General features: G+C 31.0%; 2 protein-coding genes across 6 annotated transcripts; both read right to left on the bottom strand.

Moving 5' to 3' along the window:
• Positions 1 to 7,421: 7,421 nt before the first annotated feature.
• On the bottom strand, positions 7,422 to 13,531 carry TPR5 (Tetratricopeptide repeat (TPR)-like superfamily protein). Of its 3 annotated transcripts, none has more exons than XM_088826542.1 (13): positions 13,228 to 13,531; positions 12,350 to 12,503; positions 11,752 to 11,850; positions 10,914 to 11,132; positions 10,691 to 10,815; positions 10,473 to 10,594; positions 10,305 to 10,387; positions 9,269 to 9,409; positions 8,730 to 8,834; positions 8,407 to 8,589; positions 8,200 to 8,294; positions 8,016 to 8,113; positions 7,422 to 7,762 (listed from the first exon to the last, which is right to left on the bottom strand). In XM_088826542.1, the coding sequence occupies exons 2-13, from the start codon at positions 12,389 to 12,391 to the stop codon at positions 7,665 to 7,667; spliced, it is 1,410 nt and encodes a 469-aa protein (XP_088682668.1). In that variant the 5' UTR covers positions 12,392 to 12,503; positions 13,228 to 13,531; the 3' UTR covers positions 7,422 to 7,664. The 3 variants fall into 3 exon arrangements, with proteins under 3 accessions (XP_088682668.1, XP_088682659.1, XP_088682679.1); XM_088826533.1 differs by having other exon boundaries at positions 8,407 to 8,598; XM_088826553.1 differs by having other exon boundaries at positions 8,407 to 8,598; positions 11,752 to 11,820; positions 13,228 to 13,363.
• A 6,480-nt stretch (positions 13,532 to 20,011) lies between these two features.
• Positions 20,012 to 23,917, bottom strand: LOC105976861 (plant-specific TFIIB-related protein PTF2). Of its 3 annotated transcripts, none has more exons than XM_088826561.1 (3): positions 23,620 to 23,917; positions 22,508 to 22,567; positions 20,012 to 21,709 (listed from the first exon to the last, which is right to left on the bottom strand). In XM_088826561.1, exon 3 carries the CDS (start codon positions 21,670 to 21,672, stop codon positions 20,119 to 20,121), a length of 1,554 nt encoding a protein of 517 aa, XP_088682687.1. In that variant the 5' UTR covers positions 21,673 to 21,709; positions 22,508 to 22,567; positions 23,620 to 23,917; the 3' UTR covers positions 20,012 to 20,118. The 3 variants fall into 3 exon arrangements, with proteins under 3 accessions (XP_088682687.1, XP_088682693.1, XP_088682688.1); XM_088826567.1 differs by having other exon boundaries at positions 22,508 to 22,543; positions 23,620 to 23,864; XM_088826562.1 differs by lacking the exon at positions 23,620 to 23,917 and adding an exon at positions 23,242 to 23,369.
• Positions 23,918 to 26,438: the final 2,521 nt, after the last annotated feature.

The raw sequence follows: 26,438 nt of genomic DNA on the forward strand, positions 1-26,438 counted from the left end.
GTGACTTTAGCTGGGGTAAATTGGTCATTTCTTTTTATACTCAATTTTGTTCCTTTTGTTTTTAATAAATATAAATAAATCTTAAAAATAAAAAAATAAAAAAAGAAGAATAAGTTTCTTCTTCCCGTCACCATCATCCCAGCCAAGCTCTTCCTCTCCCATCGGAATTAAGGACTATAAATCGAAAGCAAATCAATCTTCATCACTTGCACTCGAATCATCACTCGCAGCTAATCTGGGCCGCTTTTCCTCCGTGATGTTATCACTCGAAACCACAACTCCTGAATTCCTTTTATCAACCTTCTTTTTGATAATCAAACACACCACCTGATCTTACACTACCTTCCATTTTCACGCACCAACTACATATGAAAAACTCTTTAAATTCCAACTCGTGCCGAAATTCCGACCAAATTCACCTTTACATTACCGATTTTTTTTTTAAATTCGACATGGATTCCCAATTGTACAGTCTAGCATTACCAGATCTGAAGCAAAACCAAAAGCCCACCCAAATTCTTATGTAACAAAAAGAATTAACGAAATTTCGCGTCAATCAAAAAGAAAATTAAAAATCGGTGCGCGTTTAATCCGAGATCAAATGACGTCAATTTCCGGCAGAGCAATAGCGATGGGAGAAAATTGAAAGTGGTTCGGTGGTGGTGGTGGTGGTGGTGGTGCGTACGGATCAGGCTGTGGTGGGGGGTTGTCTGATTTGTGTGTGGTGGTGCGTCTGTGACGAAGATGATGATGGGTATTCAATATTCCCCTTTTTTTCTTTTCTTTTCTTTTGTTCTTTCTTTCTTTTTTCCTTTTTTAATTATTTATATTTAATAAAAAAATGAAGAAAATGGGTGTAAAAGGAAAATACTAATTTACCCCAACTATATTCACGTGCTAGGCACGTGATTTGAATTCCGGCCAATTTTGGCCAAAAATGTACATTTTGGACATCGGTGCTAAAAATAATAGAGTTCAGGTATGCTCGTGCAACTTTTTTCCGTTCAGGGGGTAAAGCGCAAAAACGTCCAAAGTTTAGGGGATTTTTTGCAGTTAACCCTTATTTTTATTGTTAAATGTTTAACAATAAAATAAAGTCGTTATGTTTTAAGAGACTTTCAAGTCAACAATAATTTAGTTGAAATCAATTGGTATTCTAATTCATCCAGGAGTCACGGAATGAAACTTCTTTGTCAAAGAATGATTCGTTCTTTGGGTCAAAATAGGAGATTCCTTTGCTTATAAAAGGAGATTTGAGATCCATGTATTATGTGAGATTGGATTACGGATCTCAGAGAGATCGAGATCTAAGAAAGAGAGTGAGAAAATATGTGAGAAACAATAGAGAGAGAGAATAGAAGAGTTGTGGAATAAAAGAGAGAGATACATTAGTGAGAAGATAGTGTAGGATAAATTTTTTGTGCTTTGTAATTCTCGAATAAAGCAGTGTTCTCTTTCCTGATGAATGTAGGCCTAGTTATTGGTTGAACAACATTAATTCATGTATCATTTATCCTATTTCTATTGTGTTCATCATACAAACGTAATTAGGGTTTGCATGGTTTGTGTGAGTTACTTGTCTCAACAGTTATCTAATAATTCTCTAACAATCGTACAAGAAAAAAAAATCCGGAATAAATCCCAAAATATTCCACAGATGGAAGGTAACTTCACGTATATATACATGATGCTAGCTAAACCTTTGTTTTCGGTTATTGCCCTTTATCTATAATCTTGAACGACTTTCATTCAAAGTCCAACTTGAGCGTTATAGCTAGCGACTATGTTGGGAACCCCTCATAGTAAGTTCGACATAGTTCGTAATTTGTAAGACGGAGCACGGTGAAGATCGATTGAAAATGTTATTATCACTTGCATATGGAAGATATTAAATCAGCATTTAAATTGAAGGCCCTATGTTTATTCTATTATTTTAATGGATGTACCAAATTGAAGAAAAAAATCAATTTTCTTAACATAATTGAGATATGTAATTCAATTCGACATGGAGATATATACCGAAACTTCAGGTTTTAGTTAAAATCGAATGTAAATAACGATAAGAACATCTCCAAGAGATGTGTTATATACTAAATTTTAGCAAATTTTACAACTTTTGCCAAAAAAATAGCTCCAACAACTATTCAAAAAAATAACACACTTGTTAAATAATGATTTGGCTTTCTAAATTTGACAAGCCAAACTTGTATTCTAAAATTAAATTTTTCGTTGATAAAATACAAAAGCATTGAACATTTAATCCATATCATCAAAACACATCAACATCCCACCAAAAGTTTTCTTCTTATATAAAAATATAATAAAATATAATATTTTTTTATTATTATAAAATTATTGTTGAAGTGAGATGATGTGTTAAAGCTGGTGTATTAAATATAAACAACCACTGTTGGAGTGGGTCATAAAAAGAAGTGTGCTAAAACACTGTACTTTGTATAATCTCTATCCCTATCCCTACCAACTTTAAAAGCATGAATGTTTTTTATTTCTTCATTTTTGTACTTTCTATTATGCCCCTTATAACAAAGTTATACCATCAATTAGTTAGGGTCAATTGTGTAATAACAAAAATAATAATTATAAATTAACATAGCTTAATAATGTAGTTTACATATCAATTGCCTTTTCATGTGCTATATATATACTAAGGTAATAATTTATTTTCTTATTGTAATTTTTTATATATTGAAATTTTCGATGTAATTTAATTGGTATAAAAATAAAACTACATTGAAGAGATTTTCCATGACAAATTATAAGCATATATATGTAAAAAATATATATATATATATATATATATATATATATATATATATATATATATATATATATATATATATATATATATATATATATATATATATATATATATATATATAAATCATTTTATTTAAAGTTAAGCATTTAGATACCTAAAGTAGTTTCAAATTTTAAATTAGTTGTCATATAATTTTTATCATGTAAATTCCACAAATATGAAAATATAATAATATGAACTAAAACTAATCATTATTTACTAATACAAGTAATAATATCTATATTATGTTATATTAAAAGTATGATAATCTTTTCATATATTATAATTTATTTCGAGAGTAGAAGTTTATTTTCTTAAATTCTTAAATAAAATGTATTTCATACAAAACTCATGATAGACTTTTTCAGTGACATATCATTAAGTGAACGTTATCAGGTAATTATGATTATTTAGAAATAACAAAACTAAAATTAAAAATAAATACTAATAACCAATATATAAAAAATATGTCTAGAAATAAGACGAAATAGTTGTGAATGACTAAGATTGATTTTTAAATATCGAGATTAAATAAGTTCTTAAATTTAACTTACTATCTTTATTTATGCATTTTATTAGTAGTGATAAGATGATTTAACCATAGTCAATTATGTAAAAAAAAAAACATAAAAACATAATAAGTCAATATATGATGATGTATTTTACTTACTTTTTAGTAATATAATTTTAATGTCAAGGACCTGTTAGTATACTATAAAATATGTTAAAAGTTGTTTATTTTCTTGGTTTTCATAATTATTTTATACATTAAATTTCAACAATGCTTTTTCTTTGGAGTTACATTTTAAGAATTTTCCAATGACCTTTATACTATAAGAAAATATATGTAAACATTTATTTAAAATAAATCCTCTTGTTTTAAGTTAAGCATTAGATACCTAAAGTAGTTTGAAATTTTAAATTAATTTTTATATAATTTTTATTACGTAAATTCCACAAATATGAAAATAAAATTGTGTAAACTCAAACTAATTAGTATTTACTAACGCGAGTAATAGTTTTTATATTATGTTATATTAAAAGTATGAACATCTTTTCATATATTATAGTTTCTTTCAGAAGTCAAAGTTTATTTTCTTAATTTTTTAAAGAAAATTTATTCCAAATAAAACTCATAATAGAGTTTTTCAGTAACATATCATAAACATGTAAGTGAACATTCATGTAAAAAAAAAGTTTAGCTGGGTATGAGAAACTTAATTTACTTTTGATTTTCAAATTGGTGAACTTTTCATTATAGATGTCAAGTTAATTAAGAAATATTTAAAAATAATGAAATAAAATTAAAGATAAATATTCATATATAAAAAATATGTCTAGAAATAAGAAAAAATAGTTGTCAATGACTATGATTGATTATAAATATTGAGGTTAAAATTCTTACATTTTATTTATTATCGTTATTTATGCATTTTATTAGTGTAAGTGGTAACATAATTTAGCCATAGTCAATTACGTAAAAGAAAAAGAAACATAAAAATATAATAAGTAAATAAATAAATGATAATGTATATTACTTACTTTTAGTAATATAATTTTAATGTCAATGACTTGTTAGTGTTCTAGAAAATATGTTAAAATTTGTATTTTTTTTTTGTTTACCGTGATTATTTTATACATTAAATTTCAACAATGTTTTTTTTTTAAGTTACATTACAAGAGTTTTTCAATCATCATAAAAAACTAAGTAATCACATAAAAATGACTATGCATTTTTAAATTGAGGGCTCCACGTTTAATGTATTTTTAATCTTTAGATGTAATAATTAGCCTTATTATATACTCCCTCCGTTCTATGTTAAATGTCGTTTTGGGTGGTTGCGCGCATATTAAGAAACTCAATAAATATGCATAGATTATACCAAAAATAACATAGTATGCTAAAATACCCTTGTCACTAATTATTTTTCAATTAACTAATTAAGAGTGATAAGGGGCAAAATTGATAAAATGCAATAATGCTTTATTGGAACTCTAAAATGACAAATAATTTGGGGAAAAAACACACCAAGGAAAGACAATAATATGAGACAGAGGAAATACTTAATAATTAATCTTATTGTTTACGTAAGTAAATTTTATAAATATTATACTGTAACTAAATATCAATATTAATAAATTAATTTATGAAAATAAAGAAAAAAATTAAGTAATAGACGTGGATGATCAAAACTATTTTAAATTTTGAGGTCAAAGAAAGAAAGTAAATACAATGGTGTACGTATAATTAGACCGAAGGGAGATCAATATAGTTTAATCAACATTTGGTCAGGGGGGAAAATATAATTAAAAAAAAAGTAAATGATCAAATGAGTTAAGTCTTAGCTACTATCCAAATTCAAGGGAGATATGTATAATTTTTTACATTAGAGGCAATTTAGCTGTAATTACACCAAATATCAGTGCCCTAATGTAGTAAATTTACACTTTCTTTAAGGAAATTGTTGGTAAATTTGACCAGAGTGATCATAATCTACTAGTAACACGACTAAGACTTAATTGTTTCAAACAATAATTATGCAGAGAAATTCAATATAATGAAAATTATCAACTATTACAACAAAATAAGAGAAATTTTAATGTGAGCATTTTCCATGAATGAATTAATATATAACGATTTATTTTAGTTGTTTTCTTGTGATTTTATTTCATCATACGTTTTGATACATAAGTAAAACATGAAGTTTGGTACTTATTTAATGTTATTTAAAAATATGTATAATATAGTATGTAATTTTTATTAATTAATCATAAGTTATATATTAAGTAAAATCATACGTAATCACGTGCAACGTAGGTGGTGCTAGCTAGTTTGATAAGAAGTGACAAATTTTAAAATAGATGATGGGTGTAGACCTCATCACACACACACACACATACACACACACACACACACATATATATATATATATATATATATATATATATATATATATATATATATATATATATATAACAATATTTTTTGGAAGAAAGTTCGTACAATACACATTAAATGCAAAATACTTAAAGGGCGTTTGGCTAAGCTTATAAGGTGTTAAAATGAGCTTATAAGATGTTTTAGAGCTTATAAGCTCTTCCAAAGTGTTTGGTAATTTTTTTTAAAAAGATCTTAAGTTTTTTTTAAATAAGTTGTTGGAGAGCAAATAAGATCTTTTTTTAAAAAGGGGGCCATTTGATATACACCCCTAGAATGGAAAGTATATAGGGATAAGTCCACCCCTAAAATTCTTTCTTTGAGATACACCCCTGGAGAGACAAAAGTACTATTGTGCCCTTATTTATAAATTTTAACCAACTGCATTCAGCTTTTTCAACTGCATTCAGCATTATAGCTAACTGCACTCCACATTTTTAGACCTGCATTTATCATTTTTTCAGATTTTTAAATAAAATATTATAAATTTTTATTTTATTATTATTTTTAATCGTATGGAAGAGGCAACCATTGTGAGCTTTCAGACAATTGAGCAAACAATTTCCGCATTTTAAGGATCAAAGAATCCTAACATGTAATGATATCTAAGTTTGGAAATATGATAACCACAACAATCTTCGGTCTCAGTTGATTGGTACCTTTCAATGAAAATTACTTGTTTCACAGTCACAGGTTATATATACAATTAAACCTTTATGCCGGACCAATATAATTTTATTAAGTTAGAGAAATATTAAATCATCAAAGTAATAATTTAATATATTTTCATTGAGTCGGGATCGAAAAAAATTCTTATTTACCCGAGGTTATAAATTTATCGAAGTTCGACTTTATTATTCTTAGTTTTTTTTTTTTTTCTGCTCTTTTATTTGCCCCGCTTCAACACCCAATACATTAGTTATTCAAAAAAAAACTGTTAGGGTTTATATTTTTGTTAATTTTGATTTTTTGAAATAATTTTATTTCATCAATCACACTTATACATAATTAGAATATGACTTTTTTGTACTTATTTGATTTAATTTAATTTTTATGTGTTTGTAATACATAGTTAGAACGTGATATTTTGTACCTATTTGATTTATTTTTTGTTTTAATATATAACTAAAATATGTAACTTTCATTAATTAAAATTGGAACTTTATGTATTAAGTAAAATCATACATAATTACGAGCAACCTATGGTGCTTGCTAGTATTTATAAATAATCAATTTGATTATCCTTCAATGTATTAAAAACCAAGTTTAAGTATTAAAACTCAAATTATATCTCAGATCAAAAGGAGATTAAAATTTCATCAGATTCATAATATAATTAGAATGTATAGAAAACACAATACAATTACGATTTTTGACATCATTAAAACAATGCGAACCGGGAATGTGCACTCCTACGAGGATAAAAGTGCAGTCGGGATCTGCAAGACAGTAGCGGTTTTTATTGTGGGACAATTTAGGAGCGGTTCAGTAGTCATAAGACGAACAAGGGTCGTATTATTCTATCATAATCCCTAATTACAAACAAACAAACAAACAAACAAACAAAAAAGGCAGTAATTTTTCGCTTATATCTACAATTTCTTAGAATTCATATCGAATTGGAACGACTGTTAGCAAAATTTAAACTTCAAAGGAGGTTGAGTATTTTGGTGAAGCTGAAGCTGAAGATGTATTATATAGAGTTTGGGGTTGAAGTTTTAACCTAAATCAAACATCCTTTACAAAGTTTCTGTAATTTTCCAAATTCGAGGGGGTTTAGATGTAATTATACCCGGTAGGAGTAATTTACTCAAAATATATGCCTTACCTGCTGGAGATAGAACTGTACTTGCATATAAATCCAACAAAACGAAATTCTCGAATACCGAGTCCAAAAGAAAATACCCATCAATGTTTTATGCCATATCTAATACGCAAATCACGAAGGATTTCACCATAGTCTGCAGTCCCTTTGATGAACACTTCATCCCAAATCTTGGAAACATCTGTTTCAAATCAAATCCAACAATATCAAATGCTGTTAAGTATTCATTTAAAAAAAAAAAAAAAAACTAAAAGCTTTTCTACCCACGGTAGAAGCTCGATAAATTAATAACCTCACTTAAATAATATTTTTTCCCGGTCCCGACTCGATAAAAATGTATTAAATTATTAGTTCGATAATTTAATATTTCGCTAAATTAATAGAATTTTACTAGTCCCGACTGTATTAATTTATAGAGGTTTATGTAGACATACCAGACTTATCGGCAGATGAAAGGCACATGATAATCATGTCGAATCTTGGAATTTTGGTCAAATTCTGCAAGTAATCAACAGCTAATGCCATATCTTCCCTGTCAAATAAGGATACGATTAATATTGCCTTTAAACGAAGAAGAAAGGTTCAATAACATTTGTGTGGTAAGGAATAGTGACTTACACAAAAAAGGTGGCGATGCACCTAATGATATCTACGAGTATTGGAGCCGACAATGCGTTTTTAAATATCCCAGGTAATGCTGCTGGTGATGTTACCTGATTAATGGATAACACAGATTTAGTCGAGTGCTAAAGTAAAGTACATACGTTTTTATTCCTAAGTCAATTAAATCAATATACAAGTGCCAAATCAGTAATAAATTATGACCTGTAATAATCGAGTCTGTAAGTTACGGTCATTAGATAGCCCTCGCCAGGAAACCTCAAATTGATAAGCTGAATTTGGAGGAACAATGTTTTTAGCAGCTTCGGCTTTCGCAAGATTAGCTGCTCTTGCAGCAAGCTCTTGCACGGATGCTTTCAGCTGCTGCTTGCCATTTTTGGGTTTCGTCTGTGACAACTTTGAACATGAAGCAAACCAGTAAGAAACTCATCATAAAGTTTTAGGATTTTGTTTTTTTCTTTTTTTCCCAAAATGTATTACCCTAACAATTAATCAATTATCATCAAAGCAAGAATTCATCATCAAACCTTTGCAGTCTCTGAACCAGTGATAACATCAGATCCGTTACTTCTTACACTGTTCCGTTTGATTTCCATGGATGTCTCTGCCGTGACTTCTCTTACCTTATTACCCTGACAAAATAAAACAAAATAAATATAATAATATAAGCACTCGTCCAGCATCCGAAGAGTTATGCAAGAATAGACCAGGTACAGGTTCGGTTCCACATGAAAGTACAATCCTCTAAGACGCCTAACAGGAACCTACCAGCAAAATGGCTATTTCCTGGTTTGGTTGTGGAGATTATCCATGATTAACTAAATAATTGGACTTTGTTTGATGTTTGGTATACCCAATAACTTCCCGGGTCGACCCGGAAATATTATGTTATCATGCATTATCTTGTCTTTTATTGACCCTTTTTTATTGGACTTTCCATGGTCCAATACTACAATTGGGTTTCCAATACTAGACTATTTAATCTTATCTTGGCTAATCCTATCTTGGCAACCAGACGAGGTCTAAAAGAATTATTAAAACGAATTATAGCTCAGAGTGGTCTTACTTTGGGATTTTCTTCGAGAATCTCAGTCACTCTTCCAGATAGTGGTTTCTCCATATTATTGTTCTTATCCACCTCCGATTTTCCTGGTTGTGCTCCCTCCACAGAGCCAGTCAATGCTCCAGATACCTTCTTCAGAATCGCCTGAAATTGCACAAGTAATAGAAAGTAAATATTCATTGAAGATGGAAAAGAAGGAGTGTCAAGCTAAATTGCTCAGAGATTTGGTTGTACAAAGAAACACGATTCTGTTGTCTAATGCATTGGAAAAAGCTTGGAAAGTGAAGGATCCATGAAGAGAGACCTTAAGAATTGAAAGACAGTTCCAGCTTAACAGAGTCCATTAAACCTTTGGAGTTAATTTACGAACTTTGGGCCTGTATTGGATACCAACACAATCCCAATTCCCGGTTTAACTAATATCGAGTGACTTCATGTTTCACCTTCTTTAAATAACATATAACGTATTTTGAGGCATTTTGCATTCTAATACTGCAGACAGAAAAACTACTTTCTGCACTAATAAGTGCTAATTAAATGTAGCTGTTCACTATAATCCTACGCTGCACGGGATCACCAAAATGACGAAACCTGAACACTATATGTTACTATAATTGGTAAAAGTATATATGTTATTATTTATTTATATCTGATTTACTACTGTAATGCTTCTCTTATTTTTCAGAAATTACTACAATGGCCTAAAATGTTTCCGGCAGGGGTCTGCAAATTTTGTATCCGAAATGCGGAAACGTTAAGAAGTTGCCATTTCCATGCAACATAGCTATAATCCTATCAAAGGCAAGATTCTCATGAAACCTTCGACTTCACAATATGCATTCAGCACAATTACAAACTTTATAATGATTGTACCCAAGCACTACGACGCGAAACTAATATGCTCAATGAATGAAGAGCTATCAGCTTATCAAGATATATAGACTTTATATCCAAGCCTGGAAAGCATGCACAATAAATAGCCAACACATCGATGACAAAAAATAAAATAAAATTCAAGCCAGAAAAATTAAAATTATACCTTCTCAAGCAAAGATTTGGATTCTGCAAATTGCTTCTTGATCTCTTGGTTTTGTGGCTCCAATCTCAAAGCAAACTCAGCATCTGCATTTAACTACAAAAAGTTAAGTCAACATAAATTGGCTATCCGACCGAAAAGATCTTTCAATTGAACAAATGAAGATTCTACCATCCATCGATTCTTTCAGTTTGCCGAGTTCTTTTCTAGCAGTTGATCGACGAGAATATGCTTTTATATACCGGTCATCTAAATTCAAAGCTTCTGTACAATCATTTTCAGCTTCCTGGAATCTATTACAAGATCAAAACATAATGCAAAGAAAACCTGTTAAGAGCCATTTTCTTTAACAGAATTAAGAAATACACCGAGCATATGCCAAAAAATACCTCCTAATTTTGATGTATGCCATTGCTCTGTTTGCATAAGCTACTGCAGATGGCGATAACGCAATGCTTCGTGAATAGCAATCTATTGCTTCAGTAAATTTCTTCTGCTTGAAAAACTCATTACCCTAGAAAATGAAATAGGAAGGAAGATAAAGATTAACAGAAGTCGGTATACTATGGGATGATTAACCGTGAAAATATAATTTGTCAAATGGAAGCATACCAACTCTTTCTCAGAATTAGCATCAACAAAGCTCTCTGTAGAAGGGATTGCACTTGATAATCGACTGAGTGCCTCGTATTCTTTTAAATGGTCATACTGTTTGACAGTACTTGGATTCTCATAAGACGGAGTTTTTTCCATTGTCTGTTTTCGATGAACTTTAGAACTATCATAAGGCCGACCGACGTTATTTCCACTTGGCTGGCCTAGTTGATCCTTCTAAACAAAATCAAGATCAAACATACTAGATGGTTAGAAACATAAGATCCATGAACGGATAATGACATTATGAATACAACTTTTTGAACCGTATGTTATGTTCTTAGACTAGTTGGTCTAGCGAAAAATATCTATTGAAGCATGGCTGTGAGATAAACTTCCATTAGAACTCGAGCAAAATGTCTACATGATCATCACTGTAATCTCATTGATCTTCGTTTACAAATAGCCTTCTCCATTGATTAGAAATCAAAAGAAGACAGTAATAAATTGTTTTGAACGCTAATTTCAGCTGATTAAAGAGGCGTTGAGCAATAAATCCATGACTGAAATTAGGTTTCCGAGACATCTAAACATTTCAAGTGCACGCATTACAGTAATAGAGCTCAAGCTATGACTTATAACTACTTCAACAAAAAAACGGGAAGGATAAACAAAATATAAGAGTAATCAAAAAAATAAAATGAAAGTACAGTTCTGTAGTCGAATCACTTTTTCATTCTAAACCAGATCAAAATGATAAATCCCAAAAAAAATATACATATAAAGCAACGAAAAAAATGTTACAGAACCAGTACAGAATCTTAAACAAGAAACGAAATCAGGTGAATATACTTACGAGCTTGGCCTTGCCGACAGCATCTGATCTCAGTTTCTTATCTTTTTCTTTAAAAGACAATTCCCAGTCCTGTAAGTTATTCAAAAGCCCCTCGAATTCCTGGTTAACCAAATAAACCCGAGAAAGAATAAAAAAAAACAAGAACATATTCGGGAAAGCCAAACATAAACTATTTCCCAGTGACTACAACAAGAACCATCCAATTTCACCCATTCAACAAATTAATATATGAATATGAAAAAGAACAAACATCTGATTGTTGTATCAACGGACTCATTACATACATCTTCAGCATCATTCATATACAAAACTCAATGAATTCGCAAAAGCAAATGCCCTACTAAATTAAAAATGCACATGGTATAATGAAATAGAGGATTCTTTACCAAAACTTAACATGTATGAATATTTTTTTTTTTTAAAGTATGAATTGAACAGAAGAATTGTTTATTCGTGAATTTCCAGTTCTTCCGTACTTAAAAGATTGGAAACATTTGAATGTAGCCAGAAAGTAAAAGAACATTTTCGAGAAAATCGAGAGAAGAATAAAAGAAGTGACGAAGAAAATTAGGAAAAAGAAAATTGGGGAAATTTGTACCTGAGGTAGATCGCGAGAGTGCTTAGAGGGGGTTTTAGCCATTGTTGGTCGGAGTTCGAAGCTCTGGAAAGTAGAGAGGTTTTGGTTGTGGTGTTTCTCTTCTGTTCAATCTCCTGAGTTTTCTTCAAGGTCTCCTCGACTACGATTTTTTTTCCTGCTTAAAAAGCGCCGCGTTTAAAAAAATCCCATAAATGAATATATATATATATATAGATATTAATAATAATAATAATAATAATAATAATAATAATAATAATAATTCCAATTTCGAAGTTCGTAGAGTCAAGATATGATAATATCCGTCAAAATATGATTTAAAGGCTAAAGTTGTAAAAAAAATAACTTCTGAGCCCGAAGCTCGTTGAGTCAAAGACGTGGTAATATCCAAAAAAAACCAGTTTAAAGGCCAACGATCTAAATATAACTCTGAGCTTGAAGCTTGTAGAGTTCGCTATAAGACGTGGTAAGACCCGTCAAGAACCAAATTTAGAGGCTACTCGCAACAAGGGGTTTGGGGGTTATTTTGTACCTAATGTGTATATAATTTTGAGTTAAATGCAAAAAAACCCCATGGTATAATTCCTAAAGGCCAAAAAACCCCTTGGGAAAAAATAAGTCACCAAAACCCCAATAACAAGTGTTCAATCAAGCACGTTCGACCTTTTTTATTTTTGTCCGTTGACCGCTCGCGAAAAGACAAAAAAGCCCTCCATATAAATATGTCCAACCTCTAGAATTTAATGACTCAAATGAAATTTTAAAAATTTTCAATTCAGTCCCTAACACTTTCAATTAAGCCCTCTTCTCCAATTGAAAAAAAAATACAGCAACGCACACAACGCACTTCGATTTTAATTTCTCAGCTCACATAGACACACCTCACTCACTCAACTCTCACTCAGCGGCGGCAGCAGAACGATTTTGAGAGGATTTTGCGGTGGACTTTGCAATTCGTCGGAGAACTCCGCGAAGTTGACCTCGCCGGACCTTGAATTGGCGGCGACTTTGGAGAAGATCTGAACTCGCGGCGGCGGCGGTCGCTGGGCAACGTCGGAGAAGAAGATGGCAATGTCGGAAAAGAAGATGGGTGAAGAAGATGAATTTGGGGTTGGCGTGAGTTTGACGGGAAGAAGAAATTCCAAATTTTATTTTTCTTTTTATTGTTTATTATTTTTGTTTTGTTCTTTTTTAATTAATTTATTTATATTTAGTATATATTTTTTAATTTTTTGGTTTAAATGGAACAAGAAAAACTGAGAGATATGGAGGGGCACTTATGTCTTTTCACACAAAAATTCGCACAAGCAGTCGCATTGGAAGCGCGTGAATGACACGCACGAGACAGAGGGGGTGTATGACTGGGGTTTTTGGTCACTTAATTTTATCAAGGGGATTTTTTGTCCTTCAGGAAATTCAGAGGGGTGTTTTTGCATTTAACTCCTTAAAAGCTTATATCACTAAAAAGTCCCAACAATTATTTTTGTATGTAAAAAGTCCCAAAAACAAAATATTAGTACTAACTTATCCAATTAGTCATTTTTCTTGACCTATTAATTTTTTTTTTATTTAATGAACTACTAGATTATCCTTCATTATATAAATAAATACTCTTCCAATTTTATATTAATCCTCCAATTTTATATTATTCGTAGCTCTAGACGAAAAATATTTATCTTGCGTTATATATCACTTTATAATAATAAATTATTTTTTTATAAAATATTTTTGTCCTTATTACATTTGAATTGTGTCAAACACTAATCTTTATGAACAAATAAAATACTTAACATTGAGAGAATTAGTGAGAATGATGATTAATTTTGTTATATTGGTTTTCCTAAAATTCATTCACATTTATAAATATTTTTAATATTGCATGTAATATTTAATTTTGAAATTATAATTATATTTTGCATATTATTGTATTGTAATATTGGTATTAAAAAATATATTTGAAAGCAGCAGAATTGTGATTTAATTTTGTTATATTGGTTTTTGTACTGCATAAAATATGCCTTCTAATCGTTGGAGAATTGGGAGCTACGATGGCGAGCGGCGATCGGGAGCAGCAGCTAGTACTGCATAAATTCAGCGGAAGGTCCTTATTTACACCGATCAGTTCCACCGAAAATTGCAACTGGCGTTGTTTACGCTCTCCGGCGGTACATTTATTAGAAAATCAGGCTTGACCCACTTGTAAACGCCCAATATGAGGGTGATGACACACATGGGCTCAATTCCATTTTTGTATTAAGTCATAATTTAATATAAATTTATGGATAAATTACAACCGCGTTCCTGAGGTAAGATTTATTTACGAAAAACCTCTCATTTTTTTTATAATTACATTCATCCCGTGCAATTTGTGGATTTCTTACCTTAATACCCTTTTGTTGGAAAGTAGAAGTAAGAAATTCACAAACTACAAGAGCTGGATATAGAACAAAAGGAAAGAAAGTGGTTCCTTCCTAGTTTATGACTAGTGTACAATCTTGTAAGGACTTAAATATCAAGTATAAGAACGACAAGTGCACCTTTCCTGGTGATTCATGTTGAAATAGTGAAAAAATTGTATCAATGGAGTTGTTCAAATCTCAGACGATTTAACCCCTTTTTCTTTCTTTTTCAAAATTAGAAACTGAATAAACAATTTTGACAACATAAATGATAGAGGATGTTTTAGATGTATTTAGTGTTTGCAAAAAGTATTTTAGGTGTTTTGTGACCTTTATCAATAGGGGCTCTTTGATATAACCTCCTTAATACTTCTTTTAATAGGGAGATGTTCGAAGTATTTTGCACCATTTGAGAAAAACTCACTCCTAATTACAGCCATTATTTTTTTCAAGTATGTCCATGCCACCTCATCAGAGCCCATCATCCCCCTTTTTTATTAATTATTATTATTATGGGTAAATTACAACCACCCCCGATGTATGGTTATTTTACGAAAAACTCCCTCTTGTTTGGATAATTACATCTACCCCTCAACTATGATTTGTTTCTTACACTTTCACCCTTATGGTGTCAAATTCAACATAATTATCTAGATTTTGTGGAATGTGCTCTAGTTTGTACTGGTTTGTGTAAAAATACAGTTTATGATGTACCATAATCTGATATATACAAGCCAAAAAACACATATTGTGACCATCTTACTTCAAAATGTGGAATTCGAATGGGATAAAACAGGTACAAAAGTGATAATATTCCATATAATCTCGAAGATTCCACTAAATTGGAAACCGCAAGGGTGGACGTGTAAGAAGATTTATCGTTGAGGGGTGGTTGTAATTACCCAAACAAGAGGGGGTTTCGTAATTTGACCATACCTCAGGGGTGGTTGTAATTTAACCTATTATTATTTATTTTTAAATATTTTTTCAATTTTTTTTAATTTTTTTTAATTTTTTAATTTTCTTTTTTGTTTTTTAACTTTTTACTTTATCATGTATATTAATCGACTATGAACCATATTAATCGACTATGATGAGTCATAGTCGATTAAGGAACCGACTACTAAAAATAACAAACCGCGACTACAAAAAAATGCAAACTCAACTATATTGTACAAAATCAAAAAACATACAAATATTATAATTGATTTATACAATTGGAATCAATAAACAACAATCCAAAAAAAAAATTAAAAATTGGAGTCGATGAAGCATATTAATCGACTATAATGAAGCATAGTCGATTAATGAACTAACTACTAAAAATAACAAATCACAACTACAAAAAAATGCAAAATCAACTATATTTTACAAAAACAAAAAATATACAAACATTATAATTGATTTATACAATTGGAATCAATAAACAAAAAATCCATTTTTTTTAAATTGGAGTTGATTAACCTTAATCGACTATCAGAGCATAGTCGATTAGCTTAATCGACTATTGAACATGTACGTAGTCGATTAAGGTTTCAGCCTGCGCGAATTTCTCTATCCGCGCTGACCTCCGCCCGATCCATAAAAAAACCCTAAATATGCCTCCCTATCGTCACCACACCGCCGCCACACCATACTTTGTCACCTAAAGTGGGAGTTCGATCTCCCAGTCTCTCAATTTCAAGAACTAGAATCCTCCATTAACGACATTACTGGAGAATTCCATTAAAATATAACAAGCAGAAAAGAGAGAAAAAAAACCCATAGAGAAGATGAAGAATCTGGAAATTCATACTTTGTTTCCAACAAACTATAATCTTGTCAAAATTAACAGAAAATTCTGACCGATCTACTCACACTCACGACATATTTGCAGAAATTAACCTCAAAACAAACTGGGTGTTGCCTTTCTCTCTCTTAATTTCTTACGCGATTTACTGTAAGAAAAAATAAAAATAAAAAAAGAAACTGGGTGTTGCCTTTCTCTCTCAAAACAAACTGGGTGTTTCTAATTTAAAAGTTATGTTATCAATTTTAAAAATTATATTTACAATTTAAATGTCTTGTCCTGTATTTCATTAATTAAAGTGTGCTTTGTTAATCATTATATTATTGCTTGTTATATTTTATTAAGAGCAATTAGTGTATTAGTTAAGTAAATAAATGAATTAATCAACACTGATAAAAAAAATATACAAATTAATTAAAAATAAGCATATTTATATTATTAGAATTAATGTTTTTATTAATATTAACAAATGTATTTATATTTTAAAATCTAATTTAGTAATTAACACCAATGTATTTACTAGGGGAGGTAAACGAGCCGAGCCGACTCGTAAGCTCGATGAGCCGGCTCGAGAGAAACTTGAACTCGAGTTTTTCGAGCTCGAGCTCGAGCTTTAGCCAGTTTTTAGTTGTTCGTGAGCTCACGAGCCGGCTCGTGAGTCTTATTTATTATTATTATTATTATTATTATTATTATTATTATTATTATTATTATTATTTTATATATTATTTTTTATTCAAATAATTTATAATAATATCAAATATTATAGAAATAAATAAAAATAAAATGTATATATATTAAACAATATATATAATTACAACTTATTGTTTATTTTGTAAAAAAAATTAAATAATTTTTAAACATAATAAAATAATAATTAAAAAAATATAAAAAAAAAAAAACTACAAAATGAGCTTAGGCTCGAGCTCGAGCCAGCCAAAAGAGGCGAGATCGGCTCGTGCATACCCCTAATATTTATGGTAAATATGCTAGTAAGTTGGTAATCATGTGCAATTAGTTAAACTTGTCATTTATAGGCTACTTAACAAAATGGTGTTAATTACACCAAATCCTATTTTCACCTCTATATTTGGTAGGAAAAATAGGATTTGGTGGAAAAAATAGGAAAATGGTGGACCGGTGGGAGATGAAAATTTTTTCACCAAAAAAATTGGTGAAAAAATAGGATTTGAGTATATGGTGATATGGGGTTGACCACGGTGGGAGGCTAAAACCAAATCTCCATAATTTTATGGGGTAAACTTCATTTTGCCTACCTGAACTATACCCAACGTATAAAATACTCCCCTGAACTTCGAAATGAATCAAAACAGCCCCTCCGTTTAGAATCTGTTTGGTCGTGCTGACGTGGCACTTTGACTTTTGCATATAAAATTATGTTTATAATTTCTGCATTTGCTTTGACATTTTTACCCCTTAGTTTAATATATATATATATATATATATATAAATTCCGATGGAATATACAATATTTCTACTGGAACACGTAAGCTTCGCCGGAATCCGCGAGCTCCGTCGCCAAAGTACAATTCTCCACCGGAAATGTGAAAATGAAATTGGGGGTTCGGGAAAAAACTGGGTTTCTAAACGATTAAACTATTTTTTGCAATAATCCTAATAGATGAGTACTTTCCTACCCACACACACACACACAAAAAAAAAAAAAAAAAAAAAAAAAACAGAAAAAAAAGCTCTGGAACTTGTAGTTAAATATAGCAATTGAATTCAACCCAGTAGCCCAATATTCAAGAAAATGGTCAGAATCTAATTTGACCCCATCCAATTTGAGCACACCCAAATTCCACCCAGTTGAAAATAAATCCAATTTGATCTTATTATAAGATTGAAGCTCGTTTCTTGACAGAGACGAGGTTGTGGAGGTCGTGGAGGCTGATCTTTTATTTTGCTGTGAGAATCTTTTTTCTTTTTTTTTCTTAAATGAAGTTTGGGAAGAAACCTTTGTGAGAAGAAGGAAGAAAAGTAGAAATGGGGAAAAAGAAAGGCCGGAGGAAGAAGAAAGGAGGAAGAAGATTTTAGGGACAAAAATGTAAAAACCTTTAAAATTAACGGATTTATTAAAAAACTGACGGTGTTAACATTTTTAACGTTGACCATAAAAAATGTGGGCTGTTTTGATGCATTTTGAAGTTCAGGGGGGTATTTTATACGTTGGGTATAGTTCAGGTAGGTAAAATGAAGTTTACCCTAATTTTATGTGTAATGGTGATATAGGAATTTTGGGTGGGAGGCTAAAAACACCTAAATTAGATGAAAAAATGGTGATATAGTGACCGGTCGGAGATGCCATAAGCCTTTCAATAATAGAAAACGTAATGAAACTGAGTTTTTTTCTCCTTATTATATATAGGATCAGTTTAAATTAGAAATAACTAATCGATGTAAAAATCAAATACCAAACCAGTGGTAAAATTGAATGTGGGCAATAAAACGCAAGTAAAAATGGAGATCATAATGTCAGATGTAGCATCAAATATCAGTTTCTGGTCGAGAATTTTGAATTAGATTATCAATTTAGAATGTATAAAAAAAAAAGCTATAGTTGAAAAAATCCAGATACAACTGACACTTAACATCAGAAGGTAACTACTACAAAAAAATGTACATATGGATGGCTGCAAGTTAAACTTTAGTTAGTTATTTAACTTAGCACAAATTATAAAATACACTCAATTGCTTAGTCCCGCTACAGTGGAAGCTTATGTAGCTTAATTCTTTCACTCGTAAATGCTTAACTGGGGAATGGGGATACATGATACAGCAGGTACCATGTAAGAGATATTTCACTCAAGTTCGCCTTTGCTGTAATAAAACTTTCTATTACAATACTATCTTGGTTAAGAATTCATATTATCACTGTGCTTCTATGTCGTGAGTGGTAACCTAATTAAGATGAAAATAATCCAAGTTTTTTTATTGCACATAAACCTAAATAATATGAACTTACTGTCTATGCAAGTAAATATGAGAAACAAATAATATCATTGAATAGTCCATCTTTTTTATAATAGACATCAATGCAAAAAACACAAGAAATAAATATATGGATAAAATGACAAAAAGTAAGCACAAATTTAACTATTTACGGTGGTTGTAAGTATGAGGGAATTGAAGGAAGAAGAAAATATTTCATAACCTTGATGAAAAAGTTGTATCTTTGATGTTTCGAATACGTCCAAGTATTGGAAGTTCAGCTATTCCCCGTCAGGAGCATGACTGATAAAGTCCGAAAAACTAATATAATTTGTAAAGGGAAAATCATTTTAACAAGATTAAATTCTGGAGAGAAACAGCAGCTCCTCAAACTCCAACTGACAATTGATAGAAGAAAAATAAATAAAAAAGATTGTCTATTATCCTGAATTTCCCATTTATTTTCATATTTAAAATGTATGGAGCCTTTTCTGTTACCTGATTATGAACAATTGTAGATCGATGTACAAGTTCGAACTTTTTCTGTATTTCCCCGGACAAGGTTTTTTAAATCAACAAACTCCTTCTTGGGGCCGAAATTTTATTGAACCAAAAATAAATAAATTAATTAATCATGAATTCATACAGTCAAAAACATGCAAAGCCATGAGTGCATTATAATGCCCATTTTCTATCTCCTCTTCTTTTACATTGTGAAGAAGCAGAGTTTCAATTATCAAATCTTCCCAGTCAATATCCACCTGCACTTTTTTTCTCTTCTTTCTTGAATTTTCAAGCCCAGACAAAGCAGCATTCTCGGCGTTTGTCGGATCCATAATTCTCTGTATTCGTAACTTTGCAGATTTTATCTTTTCTCGTCTTTTTCCGTTAGCTAGGCATCCCTTTTCGAAAGATGGAGGCGTAGCATCCAATCCCACATCCTTCTCCAGTATCTGCTTCAAAACAAGCTTTTTGCTCAACTCCGATTTGCCTTTCCACCAATCCGTACATAATAATTGAATGTCGAAATTTTTTCGCCTTCTTTTATTCCCTCTACTAATCTCTGCATTGGCCTTGACCAACGAAATCTCATCCAAGAAATCGGAATAAATTACGGACAAAGATTCGTGAGAAATCTGGAATTTATCCGGATAATCAATTCTCTGATTCAAATAGCTTGTGCTACAATCTTCCTCCCTGGTGAGACTATCGTATCCATCTTTCCTCAAACAGTCTCCGACCAATGCTTCCATATCGTACTGAAAAAGTTCAACGCTCTGACTTTGACTTTGACTTTTCTCCATCGACTTCATCTCCATGTACTGAATGACACTCGGAGCGTTCTTTAAAATATTCTTCACCGTCACATCTTTCCCCCACGGCAAAACACGAGCGGCTCTCACGAGCCTCTCCATAAGCTCCTTATACCTACGCCTACATGTACTAACAGTAACATGCAATTCATTCGCCACATCATCAATCTTCACATGTACTTCGTTCAATTCGGCGACAAATATCAAGAGTGCAGCCACCACAGGCATGGGTTGTCTACCAGTGGTCACAAACCACTTGATCAAGCACTGCAACAAGAACACGCCTTGCTGCAACATTCTCTTGATCAAATCATCCGAGACTTTGCCAAAACTCGGGCACCTCTTAATTGCGGATTCGAAAGCATACACGATATCAAACTCGGGCAGCTTCAAATCGACAAAATCAACCACACGACTGATCATTCGACCTAATTCATAAGCGTCACAAGAAACTGACTCTGCCACTTGGACAATAGGTAAGATCCTCTGATCCCTTCTCATTACAACATAAGCACAAGCCCCGACGAAAACCGGGAACCATTTCCCTTGGCCATATTCTGCACCGGTGATTTTCTCGATCAAAGACTTGACCTCCTTAGATTTAGCAACTGAAAGCCCTAATTTGAATACCAAATCCTCAATCACTTTCTCGGCTTCGTAAATCTTGTTTTCCTTGTAGCTATTGACAGAGCCGGCGCCGGATTTGCCGATATGAATGTAGGTGCCGGTTTCACCGGTAATGCCGCCAATGTGAGCCTGGAAATTATCGAACTCTTGAACAACACCGCATGACGAACATACCTTATTGCCTGTTTCATAGTCGGTGACTAGAGTTCTCTTTCTGCAACTCTGGCAGGGGTGAGAATTTTCCATTTTCTCCTTCACTTCAGCACCAGTATCTCGAAATTCACTGTGGATTCAACGATGAAATTAGGGCTTTCAATGTTAAATAACGAAAATCCAGTACAATTCTAATGTATTTATTTAAGGGTAAAATTCATTTTGCAACCCCTGTACTACGAGAAAGGTGTCGTTTACCCCCTGATGCATGAAAAACATCAAACACGAAAAATAAAAAAAGTTATCAGCAGATTATGAAAAAACATAAAGATTAAGCTGTTGAAAACGGTAAACATGACATTGAGACGCCCAATTAAGATCATGAGGTGACTGATAATTTTTTTTAAACCCAAGCAGGGCAACCAAAGAAATCAAAATTAAAAAAATGAACTAATTATGATGCAAAAAAAAAATTGTTTCAGACATAAATTAAATAGTAGAAAGTGTATGTAAGTAGACGAAGACTTAAGGCAAGAAAATCAATTGAAAGACAGTAATCATGAAAACAATCAGATTTTCTCGAATAGCAAAAACAATCAAGAGCCACAGACCAAATCCATATGTATAGATCATTTTTTTCCATATCGTGTGCATAATCCTCTCCCCATATAATCATTTTTTTCCATATCGTGTGCATCTTCCCAAATAGGTGTGTTATCTAAACAATACTAGCATGCATTTTTTCCCAATTTTTTTTAGCCGACAAGCACTATTTCAGGGCACTGTTAAGATTTTCACAAAACTCAAACGAGAACACCGAGGATATAGATAACGAATCAAGATGTAATTTTCGAAATGGGAAATAATGTGAAGGACAATAAACGAGAGCCTATTTAGATTTCTCAAGTTTAGTTGACACAAACCATACCTTTTTTTTACTTGATTGTTGTGTGCTCACAAATTCCTCTACGTTATTCGAGTCGATTACCTGTAAAAAAAAATTAACAAATAGATAAGATCCAGTAAGTTTATCATGTAACAGATATCCTAAGTCATATCAACTATTTCAACAATACAAAAGGAATAATTAGGTTTTCCTTTCAAATTGAATTTTCCCAGATATGCATCCACATGATAAAATTCCAAATTAATATTTTTCTTGATCCCTGATTTTTATTCCGAGTAGCAAAATCCAAGATCAGACAAATCACAATTCACATAACATGTAATTGTAATTTCGATAAGTAACCACAAAAGGACACAAAAGAGTATTTCAAGATCATCATATCAAAGTACCTTTCAAATGTGTTTCAACAAACCGAACACGGAATCGATACAAAACCTAGAAATTTTTTAAAGTAAAAAAAAAAAAAAAAATTGAAAGATGCCAAAAAGCCACAACTCATGGGCAATTTAACAACCACTTCAAAACAGAGTACAAAGTGTTCACTCAAAAGTAAATCCAAGTTTCGAAAAAAAAAAAAAATCGGAAAACCAGCTTTTCTAGAGAAGCTAAACCAGCTATTTATATAGCAATGCAAAAAATTACACCTGCTATTTGAAATTAAGCATAAACCCCTAAAATCAAACAACACTAAAATCGACAAAATACTTTACTCCGAACGAATTCTGAAAAATTGTCAAATAATCCACAAAATACACCTTATTTTTAGTTAAAATCGTGTCTTTAATCCTCAAAGTTCACCGGGTTAAAGAACCCCCATAAGGCCATAAAAATCAGTTCACCCAAATGTTAATCCCGTAATTGGGAAAGAAAAGAAAAAAAACCTAACAATCAATCAAGCACACTCAACCCTTTTTTTATTTTTGTCCGTTGACCGCTCGCGAAAAGACAAAAAAGCCCTCCATATAAATATGTCCAAGTTCCAACCTCTAGAATTTTATGACTCAAATGAAATTTTCAAAATTTTCAATTCAGTCCCTAACACTTTCAATTAAGTCCTCTTCTCCAATTGAAAAAAAATACAGCAACGCACCCAGCACACTTCGGTTTTAATTTCTCAGCTCACATAGACACACCTCACCCACTCAAATCTCACTCAGGCGGCGGCAGCAGAACGATTTTGAGAGGATTTTGTGGTGGGCTTTGCAATTCGTCGGAGAACTCGGCGAAGTGGAGCTCGCCGGACCTTGAATTGGCGGCGACTTTGGAGAAGATCTGAACTCGCGGCGGCGGAGGCGGCGGCGGTCGCTGGGCAACGTCGGAGAAGAAGATGGCAATGTCGGAGAAGAAGATGGATGAAGAAGATGAATTTGGGGTTGGCGTGAGTTTGACGGGAAGAAGAAATTCCAAATTTTATTTTTCTTTTTATTTTTTAGGGTAAATTACATCCACACCCCCGAGGTATGTTTAAATAACTTTAAGGTCATGTGGTATCGATAATTACACTTACCCCCTGAAACGTAGTTATAAACTCTAATGGGATATTGCATTGGATATGTTATTACAATAGAGTTCTAACGGACTATTGGTTTCAGGAAGTGGTGGAGACAACAAAGAGTTATGAATGATTTAAGAAATGTTGGGGGAGTCATGTCACCCCATATCCTCCCATAACTCTATGTTATCTCCACCACTAGCTAAAAGTAATAGTCCGTTAGAACCCTATCGGAATAACGTATCTAATGCATTATCTCAATAGAGTTTTTAACTACGTTTCAGGGGGTGAGTGTAATTATCGATACCACAGGAACCTTAAAGTTATTTAAGCATACCTCAGGGGTGTGGGTGTAATTTACCCTATTTTTTATTATTTTTGTTTTGTTCTTTTTTAATTAATTTGTTTATATTTAGTATATATTTTTTTAATTTGTTGGTTTAAAATGGAATATGAAAAACTAAGAGAGATATGGAGGGGCACTTATGTCTGTTGACACAAAAAATCTCACAAGCAGTCGCATTGGGAGCGCGTGAATGACACGCACGAGATAGAGGGGGTGTATGACTTTGACTACTAATCACAGGGGGTTTTTGGTCACTTAATTTTATCAAGGGGGTGTTTTGGCCTTTAGGAAAATTACAGGGGCTGTTTTTGCATTTAACTCATATAATTTCTCTCGAAAGGTGTGATTCCCGACATTGAACTATCTCGAGTATATCCATGCATATAATCTCTCTTGGATGGTGTGATTCCTAAGAGCATCTCCTGTCGATGGGGGGCGGCTCCCCCTGGGCTCTCTCTCCCCCGACCCCGACCCCATCTCATTTCTCGTCCAGCCGATCAATCTCTTTCTTCCAATTTTTTCCATCACCACTCTCACCATATAATAATAATAATAATAATAATAATAATAATAATAATAATAATAATAATAATAATAATAATAATAATAATAATAATAATAATAATAATAATAATAATAATAATAATAATAATAATAATAATAATAATAATAATAATAATAATAATAATAATAATAATAATAATAATAATAATAATAATAATAATAATAATAATAATAATAATAATAATAATAATAATAATAATAATAATAATAATAATAATAATAATAATAATAATAATAATAATAATAATAATAATAATAATAATAATAATAATAATAATAATAATAATAATAATAATAATAATAATAATAATAATAATAATAATAATAATAATAATAATAATAATAATAATAATAATAATAATAATAATAATAATAATAATAATAATAATAATAATAATAATAATAATAATAATAATAATAATAATAATAATAATAATAATAATAATAATAATAATAATAATAATAATAATAATAATAATAATAATAATAATAATAATAATAATAATAATAATAATAATAATAATAATAATAATAATAATAATAACAATAATAATAAGAATAATAACAATAACAATAATAACAAGAATAACAAGAATAATAATAATAATAATAATAATAATAATAATAATAATAATAATAATAATAATAATAATAATAATAATAATAATAATAATAATAATAATAATAATAATAATAATAATAATAGTAATGTTAATATAATTAATAGAATATTTACAATAAAATTACTATTTTAAATTAAAAAGATCGAATTAGAGAAAAAAACGAGAAAACTAAAGTAAAATAAAAGAAACTAATAATAAAATGAATATAAATAAAGAAAAAAGAAATAATTAAAATAAATAAATAAAATATACAAAGAAACAAAAGGAAAAAAAATAAAAAAGAAAATACTAATGTGGAAAGAGAAGGAAAAAGAAAAAAGTAAAAAAAAAAAAAAAAAAAAAAAAGAACAAAAGCTGGCAAACGTGAAATTCACGTGGGAGTAAGCAAGTGAGAGCCCAGGGCTTATCCCTGGGGTCAATTGACCCCCACAGCCACCCCAGGGCTTATCCATGTGCATATCTTTAGATTGTGAATTTTTGCTAAATATAATTAACGGCATGCAGTAATTCAAACTAAATATTCATGCTAAGTAAAAATTCAAAATTTGCAATCTCATAAGTGGCTAAGCATTTAGCTTCACTATTTATTTTAGGATCTAAGGAAGTTTCTCTCAATTCAATCAAATCATCTTTTATTTCGATTGGTTGACTTTGGATGGCTCTAACACTTTCAATGTGACTTTCGCACCGTGTTTGTGACAATGGTTTAACTGTTAATTTTTTTTACTTTCAATGTAGTATATATACGTTGTAAGACTCAAAAGAAAGATATAGCTCTATGACAAGAATTGACCATGTCACAAATTACTAAATTAAGACTAAGTTACAACAAGGAGTGTAAAATGCTCTAGAATTTATATTTAACAATCTTTTTTGCACACCTTGTTCTTTACCTTTCATGGTTGAACCATTATCATATCCTTGACC

Source organism: Erythranthe guttata, chromosome 2 (assembly GCF_056151865.1).
Source record: "Erythranthe guttata isolate IM_541 chromosome 2, IM_541, whole genome shotgun sequence".
NCBI classification, from domain to species: domain Eukaryota; kingdom Viridiplantae; phylum Streptophyta; class Magnoliopsida; order Lamiales; family Phrymaceae; genus Erythranthe; species Erythranthe guttata.